Genomic DNA, 16,555 nt, shown 5'->3' with positions numbered 1-16,555 from the left:
ATGCACGATAATGACGAAGCTTATGGCACTCGCATGCATAACATTCCCGTTTGAAATTTGCTTCAGAAAATGAATTTTGTTTCGCTAGAGATTGTTCGGAACACCTGCGTTGCTTCAGGGACGTAGCCAAGGGGGGGGGGCGGAGGGGGCGCCCGCCCCTCCCTTGGGGTTTTCAGGAGGCCCCCCCCCCCCGAAAGGATTCAGGCCAACGTGGGCCGAAGGCCCACGTTGGCCTGAATCCTTTCGGCCTGAATCAAACGTGGGCCGAAGGCCCACGTTGGCCAAAATCACGTCGGAGGCGAACGAAATTCACGCGGGAATCTAAAAAAAAGACGTCAGAACAATCAGGGCCCTCTGACCAGCCTGATAAGTGACAGCTAGGACCCTTCTAATCTCCTGTGAATAACCACTAGTGTCTGTGTCTGACCGCTAGGGCCCCTCTGACTCCTCAGTAGAGAGGAGGCCCTCTGTGGGTAGGAGGCCCTGTGTAGAGAGGAGGCCCCCTTAGAGAGGAGACTCCCTGTAGAGAGGAGGCCCTCTGCAAAAAGGAGGCCCTCTGTAAAAAAGAGGCCCTCTGTAAAAAGGAGGCCCTCCGTAGAGAGCAGGCCCTCTGTAAAGAGGAAACCGTCTGAAATCAGAAGGCCCTTTGAAGAGAGGAGGCCCTCTGTAGAGAGGAGATCGTCTGAAGAGAGGAGGCCATCTGTAGAGGAGGACTCCCTCAGTAGAAAGGAGGTCCTCTGTAGGTAGGAGGCCGTCTGTAGACTGAAGGCCCTCTGAAGAGAGGAGGCCCTTTGCAGAGATGAGGTCCTCTGTATAGAAGAGGTCCTGTGTAGAGACGAGACTCTGAAGAGAGGAGGCCCTACATAGATAGGAAGCCCTCTGTAGAGAGGAGGTCCCTGTAGAGACTAGAGAGGAGGCCCTCTGTTGAGAGGATGCCCTCTGTAAAGGAGGCCCTCTGGAGAGAAAGACACCCTTAGCAGAGAGGAGGCCCACTGTAGATAAGAGGCAATCTGTAGAGAGGAAGCCCTCTGTAGATAAGAGGCCCTCTGTGGGTAGGAGGCCCCCGGTAGTCAAAGACAGCGTCGTATATTAAGTACATAGAGTGGAGGCCCAATGTAAGCAAATTACCTTCCGGCTTCTGTTCCCTGCTACTCTCTATAGGGAGTTCTCAGTTCTCACTATAGTGAGAACTGAGAACTCAGGAAACTGTACAGAATAGACTCCTAACCGCGTCGCTGCCCACTGTAGGAAGCAGACTTGTGACAGCTCAAGAAAAAAGTGAGCTCGCTCAGCTCAACTCCGTTTTATCCGCTCCCGCTCAGCTCCCGCTCAGTTTAACACGGCTCAGCTCAGCTCACGCTCCGCTCAAACCGGCTGTGCTCCGCTCACGCTCAGCTCAGCTCAGCTCAGTTTCCGCTCAGCTCAGCTCAGCTCAGTTTCCGCTCAGCTCAGCTCAGCTCAGTTTCCGCTCAGCTCAGCTCAGCTCAGCTCAGTTTCCGCTCAGCTCAGCTCAACTCAGTTTCCGCTCAGCTCAGCTCAGTTTCCGCTCAGCTCAGCTCAGCTCAGTTTCCGCTCAGCTCAGCTCAGCTCAGCTCAACTCGGTTCCCGTTCAGCTCAGCTCAGTTTCCGCTCAATTCAGCTCAGCTCAGTTTCCGCTCAGTTAGATTCACGCTTAGATCGTTCAGTCGTTCTTTTTAAATCGGACATGCTTAACCCTCGCCCGTATAGGGGGGGGGGGGTCGAACGGACCCCCCTCTGTTTTTCGCGAATAACTCGCGTAAAAAGCGGCCGATCGCGACGAAACTTTCAGTACCCTCGCGATAATCAATTTTACACCTATCCTGAAAATTTCATGACCCTGACCCTAATGACCTTTGACCTGTGACCTACTTTTCGAGATCATGTTTGGCCGGAATCGCGATTCGGCGTATGTCGGCTCGCATTAGCCGCGCGTTAGCAGTCTTTTTGTGGTTTCAAGCGTTCAAACATGGGATATGATGTTGCTCCCATGCATTAGGGTGGGTGTCAAGGTCACCGGAAGGTCAGGTCAGGTCATTGACCTTTGATGACCTCGGTTCACTTTTTCGAGTTTTACATGTTTCTAGGCTAGTTTTTGGAGCTGAATTCGAATTTAGCAACCATTTGAACATTTACGAAGCAGTTTTGGTGCCTTCGTAACATGTTACGAAGCTGTCAGAGGCTACTACGAATACCCGGCAAAATCCTTACTGGTTGACCTGACCTGACCCGACCTGGCCTCAATGCATAAAGACATCATCAGTGATCATAACTAACATGATATTCGTGATCAGCACCCCGAAAAACCCCATAGCAGCCACGTTTTACGACGTTCTAACAGGTCCCAATTTTCCCGACTTTTGGGTCATTGACCTGACCTGGAAGGTCAACCGATAACCTAGGACCTTAAAATTGGGTATCATCGGCTTCCTCTCGTCGCGGGCAGCACGCTCGTTTTTTCCGCGAAGCTCTAGCTCGATCAGGGGCGAAACGGCAGGGGGGGGGTCCAACGGAACCCCCCCCCCCTCTACGTTCGTGGCTGGAAAAACACCAATACGGGCGAGGGTTAAAAAACAGACCAACTCTTGGCACATAAGTAAGTCTCCTCTAACAAGGAGCGAGGCAACTTACACAGTGGGCAAAAGAGATAAGCTCATTAAGACCTTGAGACTTTGCGAGTCGTGCGTCTACTTGGACTCAGACTATAGTTACATGAAATGGACTGTTCTTGGCAGTGTTATCACATGTTATCAGAGTGTGCACTCGCGATGTAAACATAACATATAAGTTCAAACTATACGAACGAAAAAAGTCTGGACGAAAAAATGTACAGACGAAAAAATGCCAGACGAAGAAAAGTCGGACGAAAATCTGCGGACGAAAATCTGCTAGACGAAAAAAAACGCCATGGAATCATCTCAACTAGGCGGTGTTTCACGGCCGAGAGCAGCACGCCCACGCCGCCATCCGCTCTTGGCACCCTGCCAGGAGCTGACGTTACATTTTGGGGTAGTGTTGGAACTTGGAGATAAGAGTTTGTTTATATCTCCATGGAAACCCCATTTGACACGTGTGATAGCAGCGTGCTGTTATCAGTGAAACCAACACCACCCTGATCTCAACCAAGGCAATTTCAACACAATTAGAATTCATAGTCGGCGTGTGAATAAGGGAGCTTTTCCCATATTATGGACATCAGAAGGTGAGAGTTCCAGTTAGCGCCTCTGCCCCACCCCACTTTCAATAGGATATGGTTGCTTAGCCCACATTCAACCAACGAAGAGGAACATTATTTGCTAATTCCTAATTGTAAATATTTTATGCAGATGTAAGAACCCTTATTGATAAAATTAATTTAAATAACTGCTTAAATAACAAAGTGAAGAATGCTGAATTGTACATTGCGGAGCAGTGTCAAGGCGAAGCATCAAAGCCTGACAGTAGGTGTTCATCTTGCAGTCAGACTTGAAACTTGAGACTGGCTGTATTAGCCTGTAAATTGGCCAAGACCCTGGTCTTCCAATTTCCATGAAATATGGATGAAATAAATTAAGCTTGATTAGTGATTAATATTGATTTCTTTAGAGTTTTGATATTTTTAAGTGCGATCACGAAGGCAGTGTAATTGCTCACTCCATAGCTAGCTTATAGCTGAAGCATCAAATCCTGAGTTAATTTCCAAGCATGAACTGAAAAGAATTAGAACTGGATCAGCTCAGCTCAGCTAAATCAGCTCAGCTCAATCAGCTCAGCTCAGCTCGCTCAGCTCAGCTCAGCTCGCTCAGCTCAGCTCAGCTCAATCAGCTCAGCTCAGCTCAATCAGCGCAGCTCAGCTCAATCAGCTCAGCTCAGCTCAGCTCAGCTCAGCTCGCTCAGCTCAATCAGCTCAGCTCAGCTCGCTCAGCTCAGCTCAGCTCGCTCAGCTCAGCTCAGCTCAGCTCAGCTCAGCTCAGCTCAGCTCAAGCTCATTCAGCTCAGCTCAGCTCAAGCTCATTCAGCTCAGCTCAGACAGCAGCTCAGCTCAATGCATTACTGAGCCGGCTCAGCTCACAGCTCAACAATTTGGCAAAATGTTGAGCCGGCTCATGAGCTGAGCTGATTTTTGAGCCGGCTCAACTGAGCTGATCACAAGTCTGGTAGGAAGGGACAGGGGAGGAGGTCCTCTGTAAACAGAAGGCCCTATCCTATGTAAACAAATTATTTGTATAAATGCGCTCAGAGAAATCATGCCGGGTGCCGTCAACGGTTTTGCCGTCAACGGTTTTACCTGCAGTGGCCGCAAAAACTGCCAAAATAGCCGATATTTTCGGAAACCAGTTTTCGGCAATAACTTTCGTCTCAAAATTTGCACGAACTTCCCTTTACCAGCATCGTGTTCCTCTCGTCAAGACGTGTGGAATGAACTATCAATTGACCTTGAAAGGTCAACTTGAAAATTTGGCCTCAGGTCAAGGTCACGACCTGACCGATAAGGGCTAAGTTCCATATCAGTCCATCCGTATCGTCGAGCCAAACACAACTAAGATGTATTCATCGCTCTAGCATGCCTCTATCAAAAGTTATTCGCGAAAAAGTCAGATACCATTGGTGACCTGAGATGACCTCAGGGTTATAAAAAGGGGTCACGGGTGCCATATCAAAATTCCAAGACATACATTTTTTTGCATTTTGTCGCTCTTGTGCATTTGCATCTCTGAAAGTTTCAAAGCGTTTGGTCACTCCGTGTAGCTTTGGCAGACATTGAAACTTATGTAGTGCGGTGATTTGACCTGACCTGGTGACCTGATTAAGTGACGAGGGTCTGAAATTTTCACAACATATGTAGAAATGATGTAGGATAAAGTGTGGCGCGCCGTCGTTTTTGAGATATTCACGGTAAACTGCAGGGGGTGTATAACACCCCCCGCCCCCCGGCCGGGCGCGGGTTTGCATGAACATAGCAGCCCCTTTCTGTAATATATAGTTACCTGTGGCTGTGTTCAGGTATTTTTACGATGCATGCAATTATCCAAACCATTTATCAGACCGTGATGATATTCCCATAGCCATGCTTCGCACAACTCATAATAATTTATTTGACTGGGAAATTAATATATACCTATCCATCGATTTGTTTGTTTCATCTACGGCGTAAATGAAGCGTTAGGACTTAGGCGGCACGGGCGGACATCGATAGCAGCGCCTCTATCGGTCACTAGGGAAAGCTGGGCTGTAGGCGACGAAATACCGGCTGAGTTGCCACACGTTGAATAGGTTTACCTATAGACATCCGTCTTGTGAAAAAGTTGAACTTTTGCCTTCAATATTTCTACAGGCAATTTTAGAAGTGTCTTCACATAGATTACAACACCGTTTAGATTATTGTATTCACTTCAAGCCTTCCCTATTGTTCTTGATGATGCGGGAACTATTTCTAATTAGTGTTTCTAGATTAATAAAAGAACATATTGTGCAAACGATGAAAGAAACATAGATGGAAGATTTTAAATGCAATTTTCTCTAGCAATTAATGGTAAATTCTCTACAGATCAAGGAAAAGATGCATGCTAACTGATAACTTAAAGTTCTTGGGGCCAGTTTTTTCTTCTTTTCTTACGTCGCCCCAATGGCCGCGAATACACTTGTGATAACGCCTATCGCAAACCACCTGGGCCTAGGAAAATTTACTAACGAAACCATGTTTTACTTACAGCAAGTAAACGTGGCATCATTCACACAGAAAGAATTGATAACCGTATAGTTTCAATCTTGCAGACGTCAGTCAGGTCAGAATCGTGACAAGCCTATTGGAAAATATAATGAACTGTGTCCTGCTTCGAGTAAACGAGTCAAAATCACCCAATTCTTTCTGAATTACGTCAGACTAGCTGATCTGTAACTCACCCAGGTGGCATTTACTGACAGGGGCACCGGGAAGGATCATCTGAGGCGAGGTGAGGTCATCAACAGTTTTTAGCCAATAAATCACGACATGATGAGGCTAAATAGTTGTTAGTGTAACAAACCGTTCGCCTGGTCATGACGCGCCGATTGGTACCCAGCGTGACCTTCCTAGGTCAGATTTTGAAGTTGACCTATCTATGTAGGTCGTTATAAAGCATATTATTTGTTATGACCTCTGGCGACCTCAATATTGACCTGACCCAAAAAAGTTGTTTACAAAAGTTGTAAGTCATTCAACGAACTATCAAACGCCGTAGCCGTTTGTCGCTACGATTCGTGCTTTTCGAGTTCTGACGAGGGCCAAAAAGGCCCCCGCCCGATTCAGAGTCTTTCAGAGCCTGCCCGGAATACGGTTAAGCGCTTGAAAGATATATGCTAATACACCAAGTGTTACTCTGGCCGTCGTCCAGTATCCACCCATTCCTCGCAGATCCTCCCCCTCCTGCTGCGGTCCGGCCGCCGCCGCCGCCGGCGGCGGCGCCCGAGTTTTTTTTTTTTTTGCCAGTTACCATGCCACTCGGAGACTTGTGATATGCGTATGCTTCTTACCGCTGCAGCGGTTAGAATAAAGAAACATACCAATGCGCTGGCCATATGAAAGCTGAACAAAAGTCTGCATTATATTGTATATGTAATTATGTAGGCATGAGACACTCTGTAGAAAGGAGGCCCCTTTAGGGAGGAGGCCCTCTGTAGAAAGGAGGCCCCCGGGATTCCTCCGCCCCTCCCTTGGCCAAATCCTAGCTACGTGCCTGCGTTGCTTATATTTATGTGATGGTAGCTTTCGGAATGCAGCCCTCTCTCTTCGCCACTTGAAACGCTAAAAATGCCATAAAACAGCATGGAAATGGCAATGTGAATGACATTGACAATTGCATTGCCCTTTGCTATGTCGGTCTTTTTTCAGTGTTTTACATTGGCTGACGAAGGGAGACGGTTGTCTTCTGAATCTTCCTAAAAAAAAAACAGTTGGTGATCTTAAAAATATCTCCGCTAAATTACCTCAACAGTTAAAATGAATTATGGTAGTATGCCGGTGCATCAGGTAATTTCCACTTTAAATGATACCTACATTGCATAATAGCTGTATGTGCCATCGCGCCAATTCATACAGCGAGCCTTCTGACAATTTTATTATGCTTGAATTTCGAACAAAGGTTCACACTTACACAGATAAAACACTCAGCTTACATACTTGCTTTCTGAAAGGTCGCATTATTTAGTCTGAAATTATTGAAGTGTCTGCCCCATTTATCACGCACACTGTTACACAACTGATCGACAGACCGCCTTTATCTGCACTTAGGTATACCATGAGTGCTGTGTGTGTGTGCTGCCGAGAGGACGGGGAATCGATAACCACAGGGGAAACTGTAGTTCTGATTATTGATTGTCAAGTGCTTCAGTGTGCTCAAAGTGTCTGTCAATACGTATATATCGACACGCTTGTCCGGATCAGCTGTAATTTTCCTCTCCGTCTAAACAGTTCTGTGCATGGTTCGCTTGGTGATGGTTGTTCTAGAAGCAATAACTATATTGAGACTTTTCACGGCATATATGTACCTACAATGCATTTAAAGGAGTTGTAATGAGTCATAATTTTTGTTTAGGTACCTGGAAATAAATAACTTCGAAGTTCATTATCATCAAGTGTATGAAAAACGTTACTCATCCACTAGCAAGTTTGATAATATATATTAGACCGCGAGGCGCGAGTAGATAGAACAAATCTTTTAAACGTCGAGCCGATAGGCGAGACGTTTAAAAGATTTTTTTTCTATCTACCAGCGGTTTAATAATGTTATCCCGTACCGCCGATATCTTTCGGGTGCTTAAAGGTAAAAACTACGTTTTTTTTTTATAAAAATACGACATATTTCAGACTAGAAGAAGTGTCTACTAGACGTTTAACAGTTTGTTAATCGTCTAGACGTTTAACAAATCAGTTAAACGGCAACTGATAATTTTCTCTCTTTGCACGTGAAGCAATTGTAAACACTGTCTTCGTTGCGGGATAATGATTGAGAAAGCGTCAGTCGTCACCTTCGAGTCAATGAATAATATTGTCCATTACAGAGACGGTCGGTGAGTTTAAAGGGACTATCCCACCTTCTAAAACGTTGTTAAAACCAGTCAAATTGTGCCCGACTTTATAGATTGGATGACCAGGAACACGGTTCTGGCATTCATTTTTCATTAAACATCTTAGGCTTCCCATATTCCAAACTCAAACTTTCAAATATGTGACGTAACAGCCCAAAATTACCTCCTTCCCCTGGCCTCATTACTGTCATAAAGCTGATTCTTTTTACTCTGTAGGCAACACAACAAAGTTCAGACCAAGTTTTAAGCAATTTTTCATCGAGCAAACCCATTTAAATCAGAATGACTAAACGAGGTGACGTCACACTAACGGTCGCTCCATGTTGAAGATAGGGCCTTGTACAAGGCCCATTTTCAAATGAAGGGAACGAATTTCTTCAACACCAAGAGGCCGCGGGGGTTGCAACCTAGATAGATAGTGGTTTCTGAACCTCGCCGCAAACTTGGCTATCTCAACTCAAACCCCATGTTAAAGGTGGGATAGTCCCTTTAATGTCATGTCCACTTTCCAGTGTCCACGAAACACAGTTAATCGCTATGTATTGCCAGTGTCTAGCAAGTACAATATTGAAAAAATATAAATATTAAATTGCGGATATTCTGAGCAAATTATTAGAACACCTACTGACCAGGGACGGTGTCATAGGTGGGATCACTGGAGACATTTAATCGCGGACTGATGGCTCATAAATGCATTTTGGCGTATTTGTATGCGATATTCTATAGTAAAGAAAAGGAAAGTATAGGACAGAACAGGATTGCTAGGGATATGACAGAATTGAGTTGGATTGGATTGGATTGGATTGGAATGAATGGGACGGGTGGAATTGGATAGGATTGGATTAAATAGGATTAGATAGGATTAGATAGGATTAACTATGATTTAATAGGATGGTATAGGGTTTGATATCATTGGACAGGATTGGATTGGATGGGATTGGTCAGCGTTGGTTTTGACAAGATTGGATTATATATAACCAGATAGGACTAGATCGGATTAGATAGGATTAGATAGGACTAAATAGGATTAGACAGGGTTAGATATGATTAGATATGATGGGATAGGAATATAGGATTGGACAGGATTGGATTGGATTGGATTGGATTAGATTATATTGCTGAATGCTCATGATGAAATCTCTACTGTAGAAATTATATTAATTCAATGACAATTCTAAAAATCCGTCCACATTCGCCCATAATCGCCCATGGCCACCCATAACCACCGATGACCACCTACGACCACCTACAACCGCTCATGGCCGCCCGTAGTCGCTCACAGCCGCATTTAGCCGACGCCACTGCCCACCTGTCTATCTACCATCGGCGACCGCCAGTAGGCCGCAGTCGCCCGCTTTAATATTCAAAAACCGACTGCGGTGGCCGTGGTTTCATGTGTTATCCGTAAAGGAGGTTCTCATGACTAGAGTTCTTCACTGGAAACTATTTATCACCGCATTTGGCATCCTCGAGATCCCCCAGAGTATCAGTCCAAATTGGGAGATGCAGCAATGGACAAGGTAAGTAATTGTCCACGCACGATACGATGAGCTGACTTAACCCTATTCCTGGCGGGGGGGGCCTCAGGAGCCCCCCCCTGAGGTTTTTTGGTTATTTCTCCCAAACGCGTTGAGCTAGGAAGCTCAAATTTTCTGACTTTTCCTATAAGGCTTCTACGCAACATGTCTGAAAATTTTGAGTTGATCTGACCTCAGGTCAGGTCACCAGAGGCGGTTTGGTGACCCTACCTCAGAAAAGTTTGCAATCACGCCAGAGCTAGAGTTTTTGACCGATCAATTTCTTCTCTTCAGGCTTTAGTAAGGGTACCAGTATGTGCAATTTGTATATCTCGGAATTTTGATATCGATGACCTAAGGTCAGGTCAGTTTCGCGACCTCCCCATTATAAGTCAATGGGGGAAAAATCAACTCCCTGTTTTTACCACTAAAACGGGTCGGAATGGCCCCATATACCATACATGACTTCATATACGATCAACCTTCACTACCTTGAAGTCTGTTTTGCTGTTGGGCAGCTGTGAGGTCATGTGACGTCATCAAAGGTCACCAAAGGTTTTTGGCCAATAACTCCGTACAGGAACAAGATACAGACGCGTGGATGGTCTCATTGTGTTCAGCTCGTCAAGACGCATCGAATGATATACATGATGACCTCGAGGTCACGTGACCTGAGGTCAACCTTTGACCTTGACCTTTCGAGGTCAACATATATATCATTCGATGCGGATTGACGAGAGGATCACGATGATGCCCCTAGTTTGTTCCTATCTTGACTAATTCGAAAGTTATTCGAGAAAAACTCTCTCCATATCTAGCGCCGCCATTTTGACTTTTTCGACCCCTGTGACGTCATCTTTGACCTGACCTGAAAATGACCTTAGTAAAAATTGTAGACCTTGTCCATGCGTATCCGATGCCGTTTACCGCTTGTCGCTATCTTGCTTCGTTCTCGAGATCTCAGGGGGGGGGCCGAATCGGCCCCCCCCCCCGCCAGTTTCTTGTCCCGGCGGAGCCCGCCAGGAATAGGGTTAAGGTGCATGCCGCTGTAAAGGAAAACCCCGGGATGAGTTCACAAAACCGTCATATGGTTTCGATATTTTTAGATAACTAACCGTTGAGATGAACAGATGCATTGCAAGTGTAATTATGTGCGCTTCAACTTGAGTTTGCCTGGGTCACGTCTATAGGTATACTGGTTTGTGCAAGTAACGATGACACTCCAGAGCGACCCCCGCCTAGTACCTACTGATCAAACAACTTGAGAACAAATGACACAATCATATCGCCGTTCTATTTCACTCAAAGCCGCGCAGTTGTGGAATTTGTCGAGTGCGAAACACAAACATCGGCTAGATTAGCTCCGAAATGTATGCTCACGCGTTTACTGGCGACAGGTCACAAGGTCATAACGAGATAAGGCGTGTCATCTTCTTGATCGTGGAGTGACTAGACGGTTTGCGATCGCAACATGCGTGGGAAAGAAAACAAATGCCTACCAACTTTTGAATGATAATACGAACCGGTACTTTCGGGAAACTAATGATTTGAGGATAAATTAAGCGTGGGTATACCTACCGGTGCTGGGGACGGGGCGCGACAATGTGGGAAGTGGGGAATAGGAATAGGAAGGGAACCAATCATGGAATAGGAAGGGAACCAAGGTTGAACTAGCAGTGGAAAAAAAACACGATACTCGACTAGAAAATTGTTTGGCGGACAAATTATCTACCTCATTCAGGAAGACACCGGGAAGTCCCCGAGCAGCCCCAAATTCCATCAACCTTGACCGTGGCCGCCGCGCAGTCGTGCGTTATTTGCCCTGCCAAATATGATGGCGAAATGCGTATTAGAACACGCGTGGTATGGCGGTAGGGCTCACGCTTATATCCTGTTCGGCATGGGCCTCTAACAAGTAACAACTGCGTGTTTGAAAGCGAAATGCAGAAGTAAAGGCGTGAAAGGATGTGACAAGGTGACCCTGAAATTCCAGCCGGATCACGTTCGATTTTTTCCTCGCCGTGGCCTTGCAGTTGAGTCGATTGTATTGATTCTGCCATAACACAAGTGTTTGTTCAATGCTTGTGACGTGATATTACCATGACAGTCATGCCCGTGAAACATAAGCTGCATAATAAAACACCGGGTTATGATTCGCACTATTGTAGCCCGGTATCGTGGGTCTTCAGGGTGAAGTCCCAGAGGTATTCCTGACTATGAGGACTGAGGGCTGGGCAATGACTGGGCCGGTTGGTGCCTTCGCCAGGGTATTGTTAGTCAGCTCCTCCCACTCAAAAACCGTGACAAGGTAATCAATAAATAGAAATATGAGTAGTGAACTGAGACATACGATTGGACACTTTCGTATCCTCTTTCCTCGCATGTTCTTTTTGCCAGTTCCTAGCAGAACACGAGAAGCTCGGTGTGATTCTCCGCCAGCCGGTGCTCGCTCCGTTAGCGACATCCCCCTCCTCCGTTCACAGTCCGATGATGAACATCAAGTCGGCGCGCACCACCTCTCGCACCCAGCTGAAGCAGCAGCTGATGCGGCAGCAGGCCGAGGAGCAGGAGGCCCGAGAGCGGCAGCGGCACCTGCTGGAGCTGCAGCGACAGCAGCAGCAGTCGCAGCCGCTGCCCACGCCGCAGACCGCCGCGCCGCCGCGCCTCCACAGCGTCGATGTGCCCAACAAGGTGCTTCAGGTGGGTCCTGTACATACGCGCGCAGGGATGAGCGGATGTCGGTTTGGATATGTGATGCAGTTGTAATGCATGATGTCTGAACCCGCACCTCGATGAGCTTTCGACGCTTGCCTCGTCCAGCTCGCAAGTAACCTACACCTTGAATGAGGTAAAGCCTGGTGTCAAACACGTTAAATGAGCGTAATTTATGATAATAAATCGTTTAGGGGACTGACTCTGGGTGTAAAGAAGTTATTTTTCCCTGTACTTATTTTTCCCTAGATGCTATTTTTCCCTGTACTTTTTTGAATCGCATAGCCCTTTTGAAGACCTGTCAATAAAGGTCAAAGTACCTACAGGGAAAATAACTTCTTTACACCCAGAGTCAGTCCGCTAAACCAGGGGTCGGCAAATGGTGGGGCATGCCCCCTTTGGGGGTAATGGCGCCCTTCGGCGGGGGGTAATGAGGGCCTCTGAGAAAGCCTCATCTTTTTTTAGAATTAATGACTCCTTGGGACAGACATCGCAACTGTTGTGCCCATGGGATTTAAAGATTAGTCGAGGTCAAACGCACAAAGCATGAACTGATTAGCTGACGCATGCCAATTTTCATGTAGCTGCTCACCATTCCGTACAGTCGTGCAAAAGTAACTGTCATGTATTAACCGGCGCTCGTCTATTGGTGTTTTCACAGTCACTAACGCAAGGGAGAGGAGTCGTCCATTGCACCCTGACCCGAGCATCTCGGCCTCTGAGCTGGAGCTTTGCAGAAAAAAATGAGCGTGTTGCCCGTGAAGATAGGCAGTCGCTGCTACCCAATTTAAAGGTCCTTGGTCATTGGGTGACCTTCCAGAGGTCAATGACAGATGCCGAGTAAATCGGGTATCGCTGTAACTTCTTGAAGTGAGATTTTGTGGCCTGCTATGATCTCAAGATATATCTCACAAATCAAAGGTAATTCGGGTTAAGGTCATGCCATTTTCAGGACAGATAAAAATGATCGGCTCGTGGGTACAGTTTTTGTTCGTGATCCGACCTTTTCAACGTGATCTATTCCCGAAAAATATCCGCTACCCCTATACGTAGGGGGGTTAATCCTCGCCTTGCTGAGGCTCCTGGACTTCCACGCCCTGCTGGAGGTGGAGGTTGAACACCCCCTACTAACTTTGCTCCTGGGTCACTAGCGAAACGCCGTAGTCGGCGTTCGAAAGACCGTAAGAAATGATGAAAAAAACTATGATTACTTTTTTGGTCAAGTCAAAGGTCAGCTCACCAGAGGTCATCGAACGAAAGTATCGCCAATTTCCAGGTCAACCTTTGACAATTTTCAACAAACTGTTCTAAAGCTTAGGAAAGGATAGAGCTACAGCACTGCGGAAAAACGCATTCCATAGCTCTCTTAACGTTTTTTCTTATGCCTGCCCTCAGATTCAACCTAAGATTAACGGGAGAGAAAATATATGAAAAAATGACCTCTCCTCGACATTTAAAATTATTTGAATAGCCAAATATTACTGTATTGATATTTCGACCAACAGGTCTTCTTCAGAATAAGACAGTGTACACAATTGTACGAGAACGAGAATACAATAATTGATGCAGCAGACTTATTCCCGCGGTTTTCAAATTCAAAAATTAGCGCGGGATTTATTAGCGAAATATCAATACAGTAATATTTGGCTATTCAAATAATTTTAAATGTCGAGGAGAGGTCATTTTTTCATATATTTTCTCTCTCTAATATTCATAATGTTCCTCGCAAGAGCGCTCCAAAGAATAAGATTAACGGTTTAGCCTGCAGGAGACAAAAACTGCCAAAATATACGTTGTTTGCTGACAGTTTTTCTTCAATAACTTTTCACTCAAAACTTGCAAGAGCTCACTTTTATCAGCATCGTGATCCTCCCGTCGAGAAGCATCGAAGGTTTTGTTGCAAATCATTCGATCCGTATCGTCGAGCTGAACACATCTAAGGCATTTTCATCGCTCTGGCATGCCTTTATCAAAAGTTTTTTTTTTAGCGAAAACTGTTATACACTATGACCTGAAATGACCTCAGGGACATACAACGGGGCTACGGGTGCAATTTTTCGGTTCAGTGGTCATGTTTACTTGTAATTCAGTGTTTCCCAGTATTAGGAATGACACTCGTCCAAAAGAGGCGCCTTTCAATTTTCTACCATTGACTTTGCGCCCTACCCCATTGATAACCGGAGAGGGTGTGAAATTGACCTGACCTTTGGTCACCGACATCAGATTTCCGAGATACAAATTTTGTACATGTTGTTGCCCGCTCCGTGCCAACGTTTTTGAGATAGGTATTTGAGAAACCGCAGGGGAGAGGGGTGGTTTCTTGTGGTTTCTCGCAGATATGGTACCCAAAGAGTCACGGAAAAGTATGGAATTTCAGTAACCTTGGTTGTATCACCAATGGAGTCTGGTAGGCGGGGGTAATGGCGCTGCCTGCCGCCAAAAAAAGGGGGCACGACCCCGGAGAACCTGCCGACCACTGCGCTAAACGATTTATTATCATTAATATACCTGGGTTTAAATATGACTTGAAACTTGAAATAATTTCAAAAAAAATGTTCAGGAAGGGGTGGTTTGACTTAAAATAGCGGCTGTGTAATTTTTGGCAGGCAGTTCTGTTTTAGGATCTGCTTAATTTAATATTTATAAATCACTTACATGAAATATTTCATTCTGTATTAGCAAAGGAAGGACCTCTGATCAATATTTTTGAACAGAAAATCGAATCCGGAGGCGGTCATTTGTAGGTTCCTGTTTTTGACAATTCTACAAGTGAATTTTAACGGTGTTTCCTTTCTCGGTATCTTGCAAATCATGCAATTTAGCTCTCGCACAAAAGACGATGATGCCACAGAATGACATGTCTAAAGCTGCATGTAATGCATGTTGACATGTGAGATAAGTATACGCACCCGTCGTCATCCTACGCTACAAGCAGGTGGGCTTGTCCACTTCACTCCCCCTACCGTCGTGTGCGACGTAGAAGGGGGAGTATTTGCCTACGCTCCGCATTGTCCATTCCCTCTGCTCCCATTGTAGTAAGGCGTAGTGTGGGTTGTACGCACCGTGTCACCCACCCCCAGTGACATTGTTGTACGGTGTAAGGGAAGGAATACTGACCGCACACGACCACCTAACTGTTTTCAGCGGTGAATGCGTGAGTGTTCCATGTACTGTCCGTGTCGCTGTTGTCTATCGCTGATCACAGAGACAACGCTGACTTAAACAGGTGGGTGAGGCGAGGGGAGAACACGTTCGTCCCGAGTGATGCAAACCAGTACCTGGTACCACTCACAGCGGCCGCCTTCTGGCTCGGTAACTGCAGGGAACCAGCCCTCCCGGGCACGTGCTTCTGGACTGTTCAGAAATCCCAACCGACCACAGTAAGGCTCCTGCGGATAAGTAGGTAGTTTAGATATGTTAAAGATGATGCGGAAATTTATTTATTCGCCCTCTGGATAGCATTTTTTGCGGTATTCTCTTTTCTATATTTGACGGAATGGATTAGTGTTTTGCGATATTTACGTGTAAAAAATAAATGTGTAGGCGTGAGCATACGTGATATCGTCAACATAATTAACCCTCGCCCTGGCAGGACATTTTTCATAACACGGCCTGGCAGCGGGGGGGGGGGTCGATGCGACCCCCCTTGCGATTGGCTCCTATGGCACCTAGAAACACCAAATTTGGTAGGTAGGTGGGCCCCCTGGAGTTCTCGCCCCTGTGCAAATTTGGTTGCTCTAGGTCAATATTTAGGGGGGTTTTGGGGTGTATAAATGTAAAAATTTCGCTAAAAACAGTTTTTCGCTTATAACTTTTGATCTAATTAAGATAGAGCAAAAAAAGCACCAGTGAACTCAGCACGTCAAGACGCGTCGAATGATATACTTTTTAGCTTGCTTAAGTGTACTTAAAGTTTTTCTTAAATTTTAAGTAAACTTTAATTGATTAATTAAGTTTAAGCTAACAAAATTGCATCCTATTGCATATCATTCGATTCGGCTGATCACCAGGAACACAATGACACCATTTTTAAGCTCTAGCGTCATTATGTGTCAAGTTATTGGCAAAAACGTCATTTGACCTCAGTTGACCTCATTTGACCTGACCCATGGATAAGTACACCAAACAAAGAAGCACCAAGTGACCTGCTGTTAAGTGCTGTGGTCTCAAAGCACAAAAGTGATAGAACGAAGCGGATATCTCCAGTATTTTTCGAATTTAGTATTTTCCCATAGGCTTAACATTACTACGTAATGACCTCT

The 16,555-nt window shown here is 45.7% G+C and overlaps 1 protein-coding gene across 1 annotated transcript in view; it reads left to right on the top strand.

Annotated features, from left to right (window-relative positions):
* Positions 1 to 16,555, top strand: part of LOC122382515 (transcription factor EB-like) — a 127,580-nt gene that overhangs the window by 27,511 nt on the left and 83,514 nt on the right. Inside the window, exon 2 of the mRNA XM_043367927.1 lies at positions 12,065 to 12,281. Within this exon, the coding sequence (XP_043223862.1) occupies positions 12,065 to 12,281 (217 nt within the window). The remainder of the gene's footprint in view (positions 1 to 12,064; positions 12,282 to 16,555) is intronic.

This window comes from Amphibalanus amphitrite, unplaced genomic scaffold, assembly GCF_019059575.1.
Source record: "Amphibalanus amphitrite isolate SeventyFive unplaced genomic scaffold, NRLGWU_Aamphi_draft 000141F_arrow, whole genome shotgun sequence".
Lineage (NCBI taxonomy): Eukaryota > Metazoa > Arthropoda > Thecostraca > Balanomorpha > Balanidae > Amphibalanus > Amphibalanus amphitrite.
Note: the sequence above shows the minus strand (reverse complement) of the source record. Positions and strands in the feature narration are given on the sequence as shown.